This window comes from Ictalurus furcatus, chromosome 11, assembly GCF_023375685.1.
Source record: "Ictalurus furcatus strain D&B chromosome 11, Billie_1.0, whole genome shotgun sequence".
Lineage (NCBI taxonomy): Eukaryota > Metazoa > Chordata > Actinopteri > Siluriformes > Ictaluridae > Ictalurus > Ictalurus furcatus.
The window spans coordinates 4,191,983-4,210,782 of NC_071265.1; the positions used below are offsets into that span (position 1 = coordinate 4,191,983).

At 39.4% G+C, this 18,800-nt stretch overlaps 3 protein-coding genes across 9 annotated transcripts; all 3 read left to right on the forward strand.

Annotated features, from left to right (window-relative positions):
* Positions 1–312: 312 nt before the first annotated feature.
* Positions 313–2,938, forward strand: LOC128615136 (polymeric immunoglobulin receptor-like). Its single transcript, XM_053636994.1, has 5 exons — positions 313–352; positions 647–766; positions 1,156–1,479; positions 2,182–2,526; positions 2,694–2,938. The coding sequence occupies exons 1-5, from the start codon at positions 313–315 to the stop codon at positions 2,819–2,821; spliced, it is 957 nt and encodes a 318-aa protein (XP_053492969.1). The 3' UTR covers positions 2,822–2,938.
* Positions 2,939–3,488: 550 nt separating this feature from the next.
* LOC128614975 (CMRF35-like molecule 6) lies at positions 3,489–8,923 on the forward strand. Of its 7 annotated transcripts, none has more exons than XM_053636738.1 (7): positions 3,489–3,970; positions 4,064–4,384; positions 6,447–6,791; positions 6,959–7,084; positions 7,204–7,308; positions 7,666–7,721; positions 7,839–8,923. In XM_053636738.1, exons 1-7 carry the CDS (start codon positions 3,931–3,933, stop codon positions 7,950–7,952), a joined length of 1,107 nt encoding a protein of 368 aa, XP_053492713.1. In that variant the 5' UTR covers positions 3,489–3,930; the 3' UTR covers positions 7,953–8,923. The 7 variants fall into 7 exon arrangements, with proteins under 7 accessions (XP_053492713.1, XP_053492714.1, XP_053492715.1 ...); XM_053636739.1 differs by having other exon boundaries at positions 7,842–8,923; XM_053636740.1 differs by having other exon boundaries at positions 7,669–7,721.
* A 6,006-nt stretch (positions 8,924–14,929) lies between these two features.
* Positions 14,930–18,462, forward strand: LOC128615137 (uncharacterized). The gene is made up of 5 exons (XM_053636995.1): positions 14,930–15,098; positions 15,266–15,391; positions 15,511–15,615; positions 15,945–16,000; positions 16,120–18,462. The coding sequence occupies exons 1-5, from the start codon at positions 14,930–14,932 to the stop codon at positions 16,516–16,518; spliced, it is 855 nt and encodes a 284-aa protein (XP_053492970.1). The 3' UTR covers positions 16,519–18,462.
* Positions 18,463–18,800: the final 338 nt, after the last annotated feature.

Sequence of the window (18,800 nt, forward strand, 5' to 3'; positions counted from 1 at the left end):
ATGGAGAAAGATGCTCAGATGCAGAATTTTAATATTAAACACTCTCACACCTTCATATGATAGTTTATACACTGTAACTGACCACAGGCACATAGTTCACACATATGTCACACACACACTTCCTGTAGAGCTATTTATCACACTTCTAGAAGGGGAAATGGGTGTGCTGTGACTTTCTGGTTAAGACATAGAAGAAGACACACAGCACATTCACAGAGCAGGACAGAGACAGTAACAGTGTGTAACACAACAGGAGCTTTAATATCTTTCTGAAGTGGAGTTGGTGTGGAGATCTGGGAGTGTGAACTCAGGATGAAGATCCTCCTCATCTTCACCCTCTGTCTGATCTCAGGTAAAGAAATGCACTTCAGAATAATCCTCACTATCAGCAGCAGTGTTACATGAAGGAAGGTTTTGCTCAGATGGATGTTTGGTGTTTTGTTAGATGGAGGAGCCTCCAAGGAAGTAACAGGATATTCAGGAGGAGGAGTCCTTATCAAGTGCAAGTATGATACAAAATACAGAGAAAACCAAAAATATTTCTGTAAGCGTTCATGGACATACTGTTCTGACCAAATAAAGACAGGAGCTAAAAACGAGTGGATAAATTCAGGAAGATTCTCACTGTTTGATGACACCAAATCAGCAGAGTTCAGTGTGATGATCAGAGAGCTCACTGTAGAGGACACTGGGACGTACTACTGTGGAGTTGATTTACTCAGGGTGATAGACATTTCCACACCTGTGGAACTGAAGGTGAAGGAAGGTGAGTAGGAGATATTTATTCAGACCTTTCAAGTAAAAAACTTGTCTAAAGATTCATATATCACGATTTTATTTGATAGTAAGCGAGCTAACGTTCCACTAAATGCTGTGTACGAATAATAAAAGTAGAAAGATTTTCATAGAAATGAAGACATAAGAATAGTACAAACTCGAATGTTTCCCTTAACTCTAACTCAGTTTATAGAAAGTGAGTTGTGTTTAAAGACATGAAGTTGCGAGTGAGACATCATGTCGGTAAAAGACAAATCATTTAATTGTGAATACTTTTCTTTAAAGCTAGAACTCAAGTATCATTTTAACTCAAGTATCATTTTTAGTAGCTGCTTCCAGTTTTAATTAATTGAGCAGGATTGAACTTGCTTTTAACAGGGGGCTCGGTCTCTAGAGAAGTGAGTGCATATGGAGGGGGAGGAATCTACATCAAGTGCAGATATGAGGATGAATATAAAGACAAACCCAAATCTTTCTGTAAGATGGGAACACATCAGTGGTGTTTTAATCCAATAACAACAAAACTACACAGTGAATGGTCACATGATGGCAGATTCTCAATTCAGGACAACAGAAGTGCAGGATTCTTCAGTGTGTTTATCAGAGAGCTGATTACGGAGGACACTGGAACATACGCGTGTGCTGTTGTTGTGTCTGATGAAATACAGATCTACACTGTAGTGAAGCTGAATGTAAGAGAAGGTGAGGATCTTTAATTATGTGTTTTATCAGAAGAAACATCAGATTTATTGTCACGATTCCCCCTTGAAGCAGCGATTCCCCCTTGAGCACCTGCTTTTCCGTTGTTGACCGTAATGACATCTGGACACGTGTGTTTTGTTTATGTTTCTGTCATGTCTCCTCCCTGTTCTGTCATTGGCTGGGATTTCACGTGGGTCTGTATTGCTCTCAGCTGCTAGCGGTTTAGACGCTGATCATGTCCGCATATATACCGCGCGCCTCCCAGCACACAATGCGCAAGATTAATACCATAGAGTTGGTTTAGTGCTTATCGTAGGCATAGTCACGGTCCATGTTTAGAGTTAGTTCGCGCTGGATTATCCGCTTCCAGTCCCCCGTCATAGTTCGTTTCTCGTTTTGTTTATCGACCCTGTTTTCCGTGACCACGACCTAGATTCCTGCCTTGCCCCGCGTATGCCTGTTTGCCAATCGCCTGACCTCTTGCATGTTTGTGGATTACGTTTTGGATCACGTTTTGGATTTGTCTGCCTGTCTCTCTTTTAAATAAACAGCTGTTCATACTGCACTTGCATCCGTCCTATCTCTGCTCTGTCACGATTCGTGACATTTATATGTAAATTTACTGTATGACTGTCTAAGTGTTGTTAATCAGAGCTAGGACACACGTACACATAAACTGATCTGATTGGTTGTGATTTGCAGATCTGTCCTATGAGAAGTCCATCAGTAAGACTGTCCATGTAGGAGGAGATTTGAATATCAGCTGTAAATACCCACAATCCCTCAGGAGCGACCCCAAGTTTCTCTGCAAGACGAGGCTGCAAGATTCTGCTTGTTCTTATAAAGAATCTGTTGAAGAAAGTAGAAAATATGTAAATGAGGGGGAATTCTCCCTGTATGATGACGGAGAAACACAAATGTTGACTGTGAGTATTAGAAATGTAACTGAGCAGGACTCTGGTGAATACTGGTGTGGAGCTGAAGCAGCCTGGACATCTGATCATGGATACAAGGTTTATTTCACACAGATCAACCTGACAGTTACTGGTGAGTTTGTAGAGACATGGAGAGATGTTGTCTCAGTCAGTATTTCTGAAGTTCCACACATAGAGAATGTACACTGTATTGTGTTGCATCTGTGCTGCTATCAGTCATTTACTAGATTCACTCACTTAATGTCTTTCATTATCTAACTAAACTTTTCATTACTTTAGAGCCACGTGTTCCAGTTTCAGCCTCGAGACCAACACAACCTTCATCATCCTCATCATCATCTGAGCCTACTCCAGCTTCTTCTCCAGCAGGTGATTCTGCTCAGCTCCTCATCACCCCCAGAGTCTAACCAGAGGTCTCTTGCATGACCTCGCCGGACCTCTTGCATGTTTTTGGGTTACGTTTTTGATCACGTTTTGGATTTGTCTGCCTGTCTCTCTTTAAATAAAACTGTTGTTTAACCTGCGATTGCATCCTACCTTATCTCCGTTGCATCACGATACGTGACACTGCACAACAACGTCCCTGCTGTCTGTGTGTGAACACTAGGAGTGTAACACAGTGACACTTTCTGTATCTGTTTAGTGATCTAAATATCCATATTTGCTTGCAAATATTTCCTCTAATCCTACTGACCTGTTTATATAGATCCTAACCTGGACTCTCTGTATAAAACCTGTGTTTATCTGCCTGGTATATGAAAGCAAATCCAAAGTTAAGTGATGCTTAGTGTCAATGTTACTATGACAACGAGTAATACATGAGACCATTCAGCATATTCACCTTTTTAATCATGCTAGTTGTGTTGTTAACAAAGTTTAAATTATTTCCGTCTCAGAAAAACATCCTCTAAGTGTGATTATTAAATGGGCAAGGCCTTCTGCAACAGCAGGAGCACATTAGAAGCAGTACCAGAAACTTCTACAATTCAGACAAAGTCCTGCTCTCTCATTATTTACATTTTTAATCCTCCATGGTGAATTCTGTAGTGTTCAGTTTTAACTGTATCTTTCTCCCTCTGTTACACACCTTGTGCTGTAGAGGGCAGTAGAGGCCTTCTGGCAGTAGAGCAGTACACACTGACATGGAGTAATAAATATCCTCAGTAAAGTTAATACTGGAGCACTGAGAGGAGAAATAACTCCCATGGAGAAAGATGCTCAGATGCAGAATGTTAATATTAAACACTCTCACACCTTCATATGATAGTTTATACACTGTAACTGATCAGAGGCATGTAGTTCACACATTATTCACACACACACTTCCTGTAGAGCTCTTTCTCACACTTCTAGAAGGGGAAATGGGTGTGCTGTGAGTTTCTGCTTAAGGCACAGATGAAGACACACAGCACATTCACAGAGCGGGACAGAGACAGTAACAGTGTGTAACACGACAGGAGCGTTAATATCTTTCTGAAGTGGACTTGGTGTGGAGATCTGGGAGTGTGAACTCAGGATGAAGATCCTCCTCATCTTCACCCTCTGTCTGATCTCAGGTAAAGAAATGCACTTCAGAATAATCCTCACTATCAGCAGCAGTGTTACATGAAGGAAGGTTTTGCTCAGATGGATGTTTGGTGTTTTGTTAGATGGAGGAGACTCCAAGGAAGTAACAGGATATTCAGGAGGAGGAGTCCTTATCAAGTGCAAGTATACTACAGAATACAGAGAAAACCAAAAATATTTCTGTAAGGGTTCAGTACCAGGCTGTTCTGACCAAATAAAGACAGGAGCTAAAAACGAGTGGATAAATTCAGGAAGATTCTCACTGTTTGATGACACCAAATCAGCAGAGTTCAGTGTGATGATCAGAGAGCTCACTGTAGAGGACACTGGGACGTACCAGTGTGCAGTTAATAAAGATTTATGGAAAGACATTTACACACCTGTGGAACTGAAGGTGAAGGAAGGTGAGTAGGAGATATTTATTCAGACCTATCAAGTGAAAAATTGACTAAAACTTTCAAATATCACGATTTGAGTGTCCATTACTTTTGCATGGCCGAGAAACCAATCACATTTTTGTGCATTTTAACTTTTTATATTTAAATTAGCTTCTGAAATCCAAACCAATTTGTATGAATATCACAATTTTTAATTTCTACACAATAATGACTGCATATAAGTCTTACCTGATCTTCATACATTACAGTTACAGTTTAATGGAGAAATAAACAGAGCTCATGATAAAAAGACCTGAATTTAAATGAACACTGAGGAAATGTGGTTGGATTTCTGTCTCCTGGCTGTGGGCGGAGTCAGTTACTCATAACTAGCTAGCTAGTGTTAGCTAACTTACTTTCACTGCAAGCAGCAATGTTAACGCTGGTAGTGTTGGAATCAATCAGTGTTTCAGTAATGTTAGTCACAGCACTCAGATAACTGCTGTGCGTGAATAATAAAATTAGTCGTGTTTGATAGTAAGCGAGCTAACGTTACGCTAACCGCTGTGTTAATAAAAAAATTTGCCTTGTTTGATAGTAAGTGAGCTAATGTTACGCTAACCGCTGTGTGTAAATAATAAAATTAGCCATGTTTGATAGTAAGCGAGCTAACGTTATGCTAACCGCTGTGTGTAAATTATAAAATTAGCCATGTTTGATAGTAAGCGAGCTAACGTTATGCTAACCGCTGTGTAAATAATAAAATTAGTCGTGTTTGATAGTAAGCGAGCTAACGTTATGCTAATCGCTGTGTAAATAATAAAATTAGTCGTGTTTGATAGTAAGCGAGCTAACATTACGCTAACCGCTGTGCGTGAATAATAAAATTAGCCGTGTTTGATAGTAAGCGAGCTAACATTACGCTAACCGCTGTGTGAATAATAAAATTAGCCGTGTTTGATAGTTAGCGAGCTAGCGTTACGCTAACCGCTGTGTGTGAATAATAAAATCAGCCATGTTTGATAGTAAGCGAGCTAGCGTTACGCTAACCGCTGTGTAAATAATAAAATTAGCCGTGTTTGATAGTAAGCCAGCTAACATTACGCTAACCGCTGTGTGAATAATAAAATTAGCCGTGTTTGATAGTAAGCGAGCTAACGTTATGCTAACCGCTGTGTAAATAATAAAATTAGCCGTGTTTGATAGTAAGCGAGCTAACGTTATGCTAACCGCTGTGTAAATAATAAAATTAGTCGTGTTTGATAGTAAGCGAGCTAACGTTATGCTAATCGCTGTGTAAATAATAAAATTAGTCGTGTTTGATAGTAAGCGAGCTAACGTTATGCTAATCGCTGTGTAAATAATAAAATTAGTCGTGTTTGATAGTAAGCGAGCTAACATTACGCTAACCGCTGTGTGAATAATAAAATTAGCCGTGTTTGATAGTAAGCAAGCTAATGTTATGCTAATCGCTGTGTGTGAATAATAAAATCAGCCATGTTTGATAATAAGTGAGCTAACGTTATGTTAACTGCTTCCAGTTTTAATTAATTGAGCAGGATTGAACTTGCTTTTACCAGGGGGCTCGGTCTCTAGAGAAGTGAGTGCATATGCAGGGGGAGGAATCAACATCAAGTGCAGATATGAGGATGAATATAAAGACAAACCCAAATCTTTCTGTAAGATGGGAACACATCAGTGGTGTTTTAATCCAATAACAACAAAACTAAACAGTGAATGGTCACATGATGCTGCTGTCCTGAATGCTGCTGAATGGTCACATGATGCTGCTGTCCTGAATTCTCAATTCAGGACAGCAGAAGTGCAGGATTCTTCAGTGTGTTTATCAGAGAGCTGATTACGGAGGACACTGGAACATACGCGTGTGCTGTTGTTGTGTCTGATGAAATACAGATCTACACTGTAGTGAAGCTGAAAGTAACAGAAGATGAGGATCTTTAATTATGTGTTTTATCAGAAGAAACATCAGATTTATATGTAAATTTACTGTATAACTCTCTAAGTGTTGTTAATCAGAGCTAGGACACATATACACATATAAACTGATCTGATTGGTTGTGATTTGCAGATCTGTCCTGTGAGAAGTCCATCAGTAAGACTGTCCATGTAGGAGGAGATTTGAATATCAGCTGTAAATACCCACAATCCCTCAGGAGTGACCCCAAGTTTCTCTGCAAGACGAGGCTGCAACGTGCTGCTTGTTCTTATAAAGAATCTGTTAAAGAAAGCAGAAAATATGTAAATATGGGGAAATTCTCCCTGTACGATGACAGAGAAACACAAATGTTGACTGTGAGTATTAGAAATGTAACTGAGCAGGACTCTGGTGAATACTGGTGTGGAGCTGAAGCAGCCTGGACATCTGATCATGGATACAAGGTTTATTTCACACAGATCGACCTGACAGTTACTGGTGAGTTTGTAGAGACATGGAGACACGTTGTCTCAGTCAGTATTTCTGAAGTTCCACACATAGAGAATGTACACTGTATTGTGTTGCATCTGTGCTGCTATCAGTCATTTACTAGATTCACTCACTTAATGTCTTTCATTATCGAACTAAACTTTTCACTGCTTTAGATCCACATGTCCCAGTTTCAACCTCGATATCAACACAACCTTCATCATCATCATCATCATCCTCATCATCATCATCACCATCATCATCATCCTCTTCTGAGTCTACTCCAGCTTCTCCTCCAGCAGGTGATTCTGCTCAGATCCTCATCACCCCCAGAGTCTAACTACATGACTTTGATGAATCTGATCCCTTATGAATGATCAGCATGTAGGTTAAAGTGACTGACTGTTTCTTTCTCTTCCAGGATTTCCAGCTTCCACTGTGATCACTGTGTCTGTAATTCTGCTGCTGCTTCTGATTGGAATCATATTCCTCTTTGTGATTCTACATAAGAAATGCAGGATACAAGGTCTAGTCTGTTTAATATTACTTACAAACTTCATCTTTGAGGAAACATATTTACTACACTACTTGCTGTTTAATCATGTCTGAATGGTTTCAGATGCTCGGAGTGTGTGTGTGTGTGTGTGTGTGTGTTGTTACCCTTGTTCATTAGTCAGTTACATGTTCAGTAGGAGGAGTAGTTAGTGACACAGTGATCCTGTCCATGCTGACCAACAATGAGCACGGATGAGAAGAGACAGAAAATGAACCCATAATACAGATGAATAAATACACCACAGGATTTCCGGCCATCATAAAATCCAAAGCTAATAATAACAACAGTAATAACAACTACTGACTACTTGGATGTTTTTTGTTTCAGCAGGTACAGCTTCTATTGGTGAGAGTTCTGTCCAAGGCTCAGGAAACGACCAAGAGGTAACTGTCTTCATCAGTGTGTGTGTTCAGTACCACAATTTACTGTCTTTGAAAATCCATGAAAACATTTATATGTGTTGTTTCTGTTTCTCTGTGCTTACTGTCTTTGATTATGAGGAGGTTAAAGACACCAGACGCCGGTCTGCCTCAGACGCTGGAAAAATTTACTGCAATGTTCAACTAGCCACAATCCCCTCTGATCCTCCTCAAAATGTTTATGCCAACATGTAGTTGAAATGTTTACTCTACTCCTCAATTACCCACAATCCCTCCTGATCAGGAAATCTACTCCACAGCTCAGTTACCCACAAGTCTCTCTGATTCCTGAGTCAGTGCTGATCAGCAGTTAGTTGAGGAATCTGCTGAAGGCCTGAATTATTGGCTAGGTTATAATAATTAGGTCTCCAAGCATCACCATCATCATCGTCATCATCATCATCATCATTCCACATGTCCATTCATCCCAGTCAGTATTTTTCATCTTCAGTAACTGTGTCCTGGTCAGGTTTGTAGTAGATCTGGAGCCTCGGGAACACTGGACGTGAGGCAGGAATACACCCTGGGAGGAACACCAGTCCATCGTAGCTTCTGGTATTTTCTCTAATTTTACAATAAGTGCAGATTGTGATTTTTCTTTAATATGATCACTGCTTGTGGCTATATTCATCTTTGTATTTTCATCCATTTTGAATAGCTATATGAACGTATGGTATGTACTGAGTGTGGTGTGTATTGTATGTGTGGACTATGGTATGTTTGGAAAGAAAAGCAGTATGTATTAATATATGGAGAAAGGTATGCATTGTACTGTATATAGGAGTATGATTTTAAATAGTATCTTTACAGAGAGTGAGTGCTAGAAGAAAGAGAGAAGTGGAGACATTCGTCTTATCTTAACCCCAAAGTCTCAAAATCAGCTTGACCCACTCACTTCACTTTCACTTCACTTTTTTTTCACGTTGTTGTTCATTTTTACTTTGTCTTATAGTGACCACACTCATTATTACTGCTCTGCGTACTTATATCAGCCATCCTCATGCCCTCTGTTTCATAATCAAGAATTCTGTCGTGTATGCTTATTCAGATAAAAGCACAAAGTGTATTTTTGCCATTTAAATGATTTTTTTTATGTTGAATTCATTATGGACTGTTCACTTTTGATGTTATCAGCAGGATGTTATGCAATAAATAAACTTTCTCAAGTGCATAGTATTGTTCCTAAGCAGGAAGTTATCATCTCAGGCCAGTATTTACACCAATATATAAGATTATTATATACATACAGCTGGGGTCCAATATTCTGAAACCACAGTGAAAATCTGAAGTTTTATTTAGATTTAAATTCTGGAAATAAACAAAGTTTTTTTTAAAAAAAGAAGAAGACGACAAAAGACGACACGCTGATGGATTTTATCTAAAATGGATCATCAGGTTTTGCACAAACTTGTGGATTCTGTGCCAGCTCGGGTGCACAGTGTCATTAAAGCAAAAGGGGACGTACCAAATATTAAGAAACTCTGAAATTCATGTAAATATTTCTAAGATTCTATTTTTCACTCAAGCTGTTGCTGATAATCTCATGTGTAATGAAAACCTTTGTGTTAAATAGAAAAAGAATGATAAAGAGAAGCATTTTCACTAGAGCTCAGACATCTGGACCCCACTGTACTGTATGTCCATAAAGTAACACAGCTGAGTTTATGCTGAACATTCTATGCTTTTACTAAAGGCTCCTCTAGATGGCAGTGTTGATCCGCAATCCTGTAGAATTAACCTCTATAAAGCACCAGGAAATGTAAAATGTAAAAACACTAGGGCACATGTTGTATCAAATTAGGTCCACTAACTGAATATAGTTATGATTAACAAAAATGCAGCATAGAAACAGATACTCACATCTACCAGACTGTTGCATGAAGAAAGCAAGACACCGAACCAGTGAGTGAGAAGAAGCAAGGGTCCAAGTTTATTGTTCCAATTCACACGAGACCCACACAGTTGAGACGTCCCAAGGGTGACCTAAAAACCCAGAGCTGAGGCTCTCCTATTTATACAGTTCCTTAGGTTCAGATTTCCCACCCTCAGCAACTTTTTTCCAATACCAATATGTTCTGAGTTAACCGATACCGAAAACCCTTACGTTCCCTCAACAGTGTTTTTCAGCAATTCTCACATTTGCAAAACGGTGTTTTCCAGCAACTCTTATCTTGCGGAATTCGCTTACTTCATTGCTCCTTATCTTTCAGGTTTAGCTTGGTTTCATTCCCCTTTTGTTCGGCCTGTCTGGTTTCACTTTTTTTTAAAACTGACTTCCGCATACTGTGTCACTCCTGACTGGATTTTCATTGATAGAGGATATTGGGAATCTGATTTCATTGATATAGTCACAGACTGCAGTCCCACCAGCCCAGTGAATTCTCAAAAAAATTACATGCTACTCATACTTGGACTCCCTCGAGTTTTATTTCATATCTATTTACATACAACACACAAGCGGAGAAATTATTTATTTATTTATTTATTTATTTATTTTACTTTTTGGGGGGTGAAACACCTCCACATATTCACATATTCTGCTGTTCTGAGATCAGCTTCCTGCACAACAACGTCCCTGCTGTCCGTGTGTGAACACTAGGGGTGTAACACAGTGGCACTTTCTGTATCTGTATCTGTTTAGTGATCTAAATATCCATATCTGCTTGCAACTATTTCCTCTATTACAAATGACCTGTTTATATAGATCCTAACCTGGACTCTCTGTATAAAACCTGTGTTTATCTGCCTGGTATATGAAAGCTAATCCAAAGTTAAGTGATGCTTAGTGTCAATGTTACTATGACAACGAGTAATACATGAGACCATTCAGCATGTTCACCTTTTTAATCATGCTAGTTGTGTTGTTAACAAAGTTTAAATTATTTCCGTCTCAGAAAAACATCATCTAAGTGTGATTATTAAATGGGCAAGACATAGAAGCAGCACCAGAAACTTCTACAATTCAGACAAAGTCCTGCTCTCTCATTATTTACATTTTTAACCCTCCATGGTGAATTCTGTAGTGTTCAGTTTTAACTGTATCTTTCTCCCTCTGTTACACACCTTGTGCTGTAGAGGGCAGTAGAGGCCTTCTGGCAGTAGAGCAGTACACACTGACATGGAATAATAAATATCCTCAGTAAAGTTAATACTGGAGCACTGAGTGGAGAAATAACTCCCATGGAGAAAGATGCTCAGATGCAGAATGTTAATATTAAACACTCTCACACCTTCATATGATAGTTTATACACTGTAACTGATCAGAGGCATGTAGTTCACACATTATTCACACACACACTTCCTGTAGAGCTCTTTCTCACACTTCTAGAAGGGGAAATGGGTGTGCTGTGAGTTTCTGCTTAAGGCACAGATGAAGACACACAGCACATTCACAGAGCGGGACAGAGACAGTAACAGTGTGTAACACGACAGGAGCGTTAATATCTTTCTGAAGTGGAGTTGGTGTGGAGATCTGGGAGTGTGAACTCAGGATGAAGATCCTCCTCATCTTCACCCTCTGTCTGATCTCAGGTAAAGAAATGCACTTCAGAATAATCCTCACTATCAGCAGCAGTGTTACATGAAGGAAGGTTTTGCTCAGATGGATGTTTGGTGTTTTGTTAGATGGAGGAGCCTCCAAGGAAGTAACAGGATATTCAGGAGGAGGAGTCCTTATCAAGTGCAAGTATACTACAGAATACAGAGAAAACCAAAAATATTTCTGTAAGGGTTCAGTACCAGGCTGTTCTGACCAAATAAAGACAGGAGCTAAAAACGAGTGGATAAATTCAGGAAGATTCTCACTGTTTGATGACACCAAATCAGCAGAGTTCAGTGTGAAGATCAGAGAGCTCACTGTAGAGGACACTGGGACGTACCAGTGTGCAGTTAATAAAGATTTATGGAAAGACATTTACACACCTGTGGAACTGAAGGTGAAGGAAGGTGAGTAGGAGATATTTATTCAGACCTTTCAAGTGAAAAATTTACTAAAACTTTCAAATATCACGATTTGAGTGTCCATTACTTTTGCATGGCCGAGAAACCAATCACATTTTTGTGCATTTTAACTTTTTATATTTAAATTAGCTTCTGAAATCCAAACCAATTTGTATGAATATCACAATTTTTAATTTCTACACAATAATGACTGCATATAAGTCTTACCTGATCTTCATACATTACAGTTACAGTTTAATGGAGAAATAAACAGAGCTCATGATAAAAAGACCTGAATTTAAATGAACACTGAGGAAATGTGGTTGGATTTCTGTCTCCTGGCTGTGGGCGGAGTCAGTTACTCATAACTAGCTAGCTAGTGTTAGCTAACTTACTTTCACTGCAAGCAGCAATGTTAACGCTGGTAGTGTTGGAATTAATCAGTGTTTCAGTAATGTTAGTCACAGCACTCAGATAACTGCTGTGCGTGAATAATAAAATTAGTCGTGTTTGATAGTAAGCGAGCTAACGTTATGCTAACCGCTGTGTTAATAAAAAAATTTGCCTTGTTTGATAGTAAGTGAGCTAATGTTACGCTAACCGCTGTGTGTAAATTATAAAATTAGCCATGTTTGATAGTAAGCGAGCTAACGTTATGCTAACCGCTGTGTAAATAATAAAATTAGTCGTGTTTGATAGTAAGCGAGCTAACGTTATGCTAATCGCTGTGTAAATAATAAAATTAGTCGTGTTTGATAGTAAGCGAGCTAACATTACGCTAACCGCTGTGCGTGAATAATAAAATTAGCCGTGTTTGATAGTAAGCGAGCTAACATTACGCTAACCGCTGTGTGAATAATAAAATTAGCCGTGTTTGATAGTAAGCGAGCTAGCGTTCTGCTAACCGCTGTGTGTGAATAATAAAATCAGCCATGTTTGATAGTAAGCGAGCTAGCGTTACGCTAACCGCTGTGTAAATAATAAAATTAGCCGTGTTTGATAGTAAGCCAGCTAACATTACGCTAACCGCTGTGTGAATAATAAAATTAGCCGTGTTTGATAGTAAGCGAGCTAGCGTTACGCTAACCGCTGTGTGTGAATAATAAAATCAGCCATGTTTGATAGTAAGCGAGCTAGCGTTACGCTAACCGCTGTGTAAATAATAAAATTAGCCGTGTTTGATAGTAAGCCAGCTAACATTACGCTAACCGCTGTGTGAATAATAAAATTAGCCGTGTTTGATAGTAAGCGAGCTAACGTTATGCTAACCGCTGTGTAAATAATAAAATTAGTCGTGTTTGATAGTAAGCGAGCTAACGTTATGCTAATCGCTGTGTAAATAATAAAATTAGTCGTGTTTGATAGTAAGCGAGCTAACGTTACGCTAATCGCTGTGTAAATAATAAAATTAGTCGTGTTTGATAGTAAGCGAGCTAACATTACGCTAACCGCTGTGCGTGAATAATAAAATTAGCCGTGTTTGATAGTAAGCGAGCTAACATTACGCTAACCGCTGTGTGAATAATAAAATTAGCCGTGTTTGATAGTAAGCGAGCTAGCGTTCTGCTAACCGCTGTGTGTGAATAATAAAATCAGCCATGTTTGATAGTAAGCGAGCTAGCGTTACGCTAACCGCTGTGTAAATAATAAAATTAGCCGTGTTTGATAGTAAGCCAGCTAACATTACGCTAACCGCTGTGTGAATAATAAAATTAGCCGTGTTTGATAGTAAGCGAGCTAGCGTTACGCTAACCGCTGTGTGTGAATAATAAAATCAGCCATGTTTGATAGTAAGCGAGCTAGCGTTACGCTAACCGCTGTGTAAATAATAAAATTAGCCGTGTTTGATAGTAAGCCAGCTAACATTACGCTAACCGCTGTGTGAATAATAAAATTAGCCGTGTTTGATAGTAAGCGAGCTAACGTTATGCTAACCGCTGTGTAAATAATAAAATTAGTCGTGTTTGATAGTAAGCGAGCTAACGTTATGCTAATCGCTGTGTAAATAATAAAATTAGTCGTGTTTGATAGTAAGCGAGCTAACGTTACGCTAATCGCTGTGTAAATAATAAAATTAGTCGTGTTTGATAGTAAGCGAGCTAACATTACGCTAACCGCTGTGTGAATAATAAAATTAGCCGTGTTTGATAGTAAGCCAGCTAACATTACGCTAACCGCTGTGTGAATAATAAAATTAGCCGTGTTTCATAGTAAGCGAGCTAACGTTACGCTAACCGCTGTGTGTAAATAATAAAATTAGCTGTGTTTGATAATAAACGAGCTAACGTTACGCTAACCGCTGTGTGTGAATAATAAAATCAGCCGTGTTTGATAGTAAGCGAGCTAACGTTACGCTAACCGCTGTGTGTGAATAATAAAATTAGCCATGTTTGATAGTAAGTGAGCTAACGTTATGCTAATCGCTGTGTAAATAATAAAATTAGCCGTGTTTGATAGTTAGCGAGCTAACGTTACGCTAATCGCTGTGTGTGAATAATAAAATCAGCCATGTTTGATAATAAGTGAGCTAACGTTATGTTAACTGCTTCCAGTTTTAATTAATTGAGCAGGATTGAACTTGCTTTTACCAGGGGGCTTGGTCTCTAGAGAAGTGAGTGCATATGCAGGGGGAGGAATCAACATCAAGTGCAGATATGAGGATGAATATAAAGACAAACCCAAATCTTTCTGTAAGATGGGATCACATCAGTGGTGTTTTAATCGAATAACAACAAAACTAAACAGTGAATGGTCACATGATGGCAGATTCTCAATTCAGGACAGCAGAAGTGCAGGATTCTTCAGTGTGTTTATCAGAGAGCTGATTACGGAGGACACTGGAACATACGCATGTGCTGTTGTTGTGTCTGATGAAATACAGATCTACACTGTAGTGAAGCTGAAAGTAACAGAAGATGAGGATCTTTAATTATGTGTTTTATCAGAAGAAACATCAGATTTATATGTAAATTTACTGTATAACTGTCTAAGTGTTGTTAATCAGAGCTAGGACACATATACACATATAAACTGATCTGATTGGTTGTGATTTGCAGATCTGTCCTATGAGAAGTCCATCAGTAAGACTGTCCATGTAGGAGGAGATTTGAATATCAGCTGTAAATACCCACAATCCCTCAGGAGTGACCCCAAGTTTCTCTGCAAGACGAGGCTGCAACGTGTTGCTTGTTCTTATAAAGAATCTGTTAAAGAAAGCAGAAAATATGTAAATATGGGGAAATTCTCCCTGTATGATGACAGAGAAACACAAATGTTGACTGTGAGTATTAGAAATGTAACTGAGCAGGACTCTGGTGAATACTGGTGTGGAGCTGAAGCAGCCTGGACATCTGATCATGGATACAAGGTTTATTTCACACAGATCAACCTGACAGTTACTGGTGAGTTTGTAGAGACATGGAGACACGTTGTCTCAGTCAGTATTTCTGAAGTTCCACACATAGAGAATGTACACTGTATTGTGTTGCATCTGTGCTGCTATCAGTCATTTACTAGATTCACTCACTTAATGTCTTTCATTATCGAACTAAACTTTTCACTGCTTTAGATCCACATGTCCCAGTTTCAACCTCGATATCAACACAACCTTCATCATCATCATCATCATCCTCATCATCATCATCACCATCATCATCATCCTCTTCTGAGCCTACTCCAGCTTCTCCTCCAGCAGGTGATTCTGCTCAGATCCTCATCACCCCCAGAGTCTAACTACATGACTTTGATGAATCTGATCCCTTATGAATGATCAGCATGTAGGTTAAAGTGACTGTCTGTTTGTTTCTCTTCCAGGATTTCCAGTTTCCACTGTGATCACTGTGTCTGTAATTCTGCTGCTGCTTCTGATTGCAATCTCATTCCTCTTTGTGATTCTACAAAAAAGACAGAAGATGCAAGGTACCCAAACACAAACACAACACATTATCAGTGTGTAACAGGTTTAATTTGGTGTGACGGGTTGATGATCGGTGGTACAGTGGTGCAGCAGGTAGCGTTGCTGTCTCACAGCTCCAGTGTCCAGAATTCAGTCCTGAGCTTGGGTTCCTGTTTTGCATATCTGACCTCACAAAAACATGCTGGTAGGTGGATGTGTGATGTCCTGTAATGGACTAATGTAAAGCATTTACTGGAAATGAATTCATGACTGATTCCAAAACTAAACTAAATCTAAAACTAAAAATAACAGCATTCATAAGATTTACTGATTACTTGACTTCTGTTATCAGGAGGTACAGCTTCTACTGGCAGGAGTTCTGTCCAAACCTCAGGAAATCACCAAGGGGTAATTGTCTTCATCAGTGTGTGTTCAGTACAAAACCTATTGTCTTTTGCAATAATAATAAAAAAAAAGGATGAAATCATTTATATTTTTATATTGTTTCCATTTCTCTTTGCTCTCAGGTTCCTCCTGATATCTGTTTCTATGAGGAGATTAAAGACACCAGACGACTTCCTGCCTCAGACGCTGGATCTTCTTCAGTTTGCTCTACTGCACAACTACCCACAATCCTCTCTGATCCTCAACCTGTTTATTCAAACACAGAGTTACCCACAATCCTCTGTGATTCTGCTGTTTATTCTACTGCACAACTACCCATAATCCCCTCTGATCGGGACATCTGCTCCACAGCTCAGTTACCCACACGTCTCTTGGCTGAGAAATCTGATGAAGGTCTGACTTACGTAGCAGTGAGTTTTCACTCCAGGGCCACCAGCTCTAATGATGCAGTTCCACAGATTCTCTTTAAGAAGGAAGAGGTCTCGTGTGATTATGATACAGTCAGTCATGTTACTTCATGAGGCTAGTGTCTCATCATTAGGACTCCAACCATGTGGCACTGGAACTCTACCGCTTTGTTTAGATTCTTCTTCCTCTTCTTCTTCTTTTTCTTCTTCTTCTTCCTCTTCTTCCCCTCCACAGCTTGAGCCCAAAACAATATCTGAAGCAAAATCCAGTAATGTGCCTGAACAGATGCACTGAAGATATCTGTATCAGATGTTATAGTGGTGAGATAGCACCACAATTGGCTGAAAATTCTTGTTTCTCATCATCATTAGAAAGCCCAAAGCCATAAGTACCTACTTCAGTTCTGAGCTATTGTTCACGATGTGTGAATCTTAGGGCCCTTTTCCCCTAAAGTATAGATTCTACACAATTTTATCCCCAATAATCCAGTCAGTATCTCATTTTGGTGCTTGTACAATGCTGACCAACTGACTGCAAGTGAGTCAAGTCATGTAGTTTCAGTGTCAGCCATGTGTCAGCTATTCTGTGTGTGAAAGTCATGTAGTGTGAACACCGCCAAAGTGCGGTAAGAGCAGTGAGAACAGGAACCTCTGACCAAGTATGATTTTACAAGCCCTTTTCTGCACGTCTTCCTGTTGTTCCTCTTCCTCAAGCTTCCTGTTGGCTGAGGTCAACATGTGGTCCTCCTGACTGTCCCATCTCAAGTTACCCTGGATGATAACCCCCAGGACTTTGACTATGTCACAAACGTCCAATATGTTCTGATCAGTGGAGAGGCTCGGCCTGGCCGGTCTATGTCTCATGCTGGTAACGTAAAACTTTACATTTCCTTGAGTTGAGTTTCATTTTATGTTCCTCTACCCAGTTGTTAAGACCATTCAGGGTCTGTCCAGAGGGTACAGGGTAGTTGGGGTGTCCACATCTGGGCCAATGTCATATCATCCACATATTTCCAGTAATCTGTTCCATCCAGGAGAGCACTGTTAATCAGCGTTAAGAAGACTATAAGCCCTAGTACGAATCCCTGTGCAACTCCACATGTTTGATATTCCCAATCAGAGAGATATCCCTGATGATGCACTTTTTGGCGATGGACAGTCGTGAAGCTGCAAATTCAAGAGATTAGGTCCGGTCTCACTGCACGATCGAGGAGGCCTTGTACTGTCACTGTGTGATCTACAGCATCAAATGCCTTGGCAAAATCCGTCGTGATTAGTGTGCACACTGAGCCCGAAACATCACAGGCCTTGTACACATCAGTCCATCAAACTAACTAGACTGTGTGTTGTGGAATATTTTGTTGTGTTACATGGGATCTAAATTTGGCGTGATGTCATTCAGAATCCAGTGCGCAGCAATCTGTTCACAAATTTCATGAGTGGTCCACTTACTTCAATGGATTTCCTTAGTTCAAGGAAACTAGAAAACTTGGGCTGTCATGGTCCACAAGGGAAATTCCACCTTGGGCCACTAGAGGGCACCCTGACTTCTTGTTCTATTGTCTCACTGATTTCCTGTCTCAGTCATGCCCACCTGTTTGTTATTTCTTGATTAGTTGTTCTATTTAAGCTCCTTGTGTTCTCACTTTGTTTGCTGGAGCATTATGTTCATGTTATGTTAAGTTTTGTTAGTTCCATTTGATGTTTGTACTAGGCATAGTCTTTTTGATAGTTTAAGTAGTGTTTACTTTCTGGTTGTTTTGGTTGTTTTGCATTTGTATCCGCCTCCATGGACTCGTCTTCGTGACGTGGGCTGGCCGGAGTGGCCTAAAACAAAACGTGTCCAGTTTTGTAAAAGAAATGGTGTGAGATCAGTGCTTTGAAAGAATCTTGTATTGTCTTCTCTAATAGTTGCAGATTGTGGTTCAGTTTCTTATTCATTTAGTCTTTTCATTTAATTTTTTAAATAATTTATACGTGTACTGATATAATGTTGCTTTTCATGACTTTTTTATTTTATTTGCTAAATTATTACAATAAATATAACTCTGAAACTTTCTGTAGTTCAAAGTGTTTTTATTCCGTGACCTAGTGAACCAGTATCAGGATGTATTTATTGATAGAAACTTCAAAGCACTTCTGTTTGTTGCTCTGGATAAGGGCTTCTGCCAAATGCCATACACTACATCTACATTGACTTTTTAATTGTATACTGTTTTTAATTATAAACATTGCCAAAAAGCACAATTACATAAATCCATAGATTTAGAGCCATATACAAGAGGTCAAAGGTCACAGTCGTGATGAAAAAACTCCCTGAAACGACATGAGAAAGAAAACACACTCGAAAAGGGACACCGGATAGTGGGATTATAAATAGTATTCATTTAGCTGGT

Bases quoted from the DNA above. Each gene is read 5' to 3' on its own strand.
- LOC128615136 (XM_053636994.1), top strand. From the start codon at position 313: ATGAAGATCCTCCTCATCTTCACCCTCTGTCTGATCTCAG. The intron at 1,480-2,181 runs GTGAGGATCTTT...TGTGATTTGCAG, and splicing joins GAAGCTGAATGTAAGAGAAG to ATCTGTCCTATGAGAAGTCC. The intron at 2,527-2,693 runs GTGAGTTTGTAG...TCATTACTTTAG, and splicing joins GATCAACCTGACAGTTACTG to AGCCACGTGTTCCAGTTTCA.
- LOC128614975 (XM_053636736.1), top strand. From the start codon at position 3,931: ATGAAGATCCTCCTCATCTTCACCCTCTGTCTGATCTCAG. The intron at 3,971-4,063 runs GTAAAGAAATGC...GTGTTTTGTTAG, and splicing joins CACCCTCTGTCTGATCTCAG to ATGGAGGAGACTCCAAGGAA. The intron at 7,309-7,665 runs GTCTAGTCTGTT...TTTTTGTTTCAG, and splicing joins TAAGAAATGCAGGATACAAG to CAGGTACAGCTTCTATTGGT.
- LOC128615137 (XM_053636995.1), top strand. From the start codon at position 14,930: ATGGGGAAATTCTCCCTGTATGATGACAGAGAAACACAAATGTTGACT. The intron at 15,616-15,944 runs GTACCCAAACAC...TTCTGTTATCAG, and splicing joins AAAAAGACAGAAGATGCAAG to GAGGTACAGCTTCTACTGGC. The intron at 16,001-16,119 runs GTAATTGTCTTC...CTTTGCTCTCAG, and splicing joins CCTCAGGAAATCACCAAGGG to GTTCCTCCTGATATCTGTTT.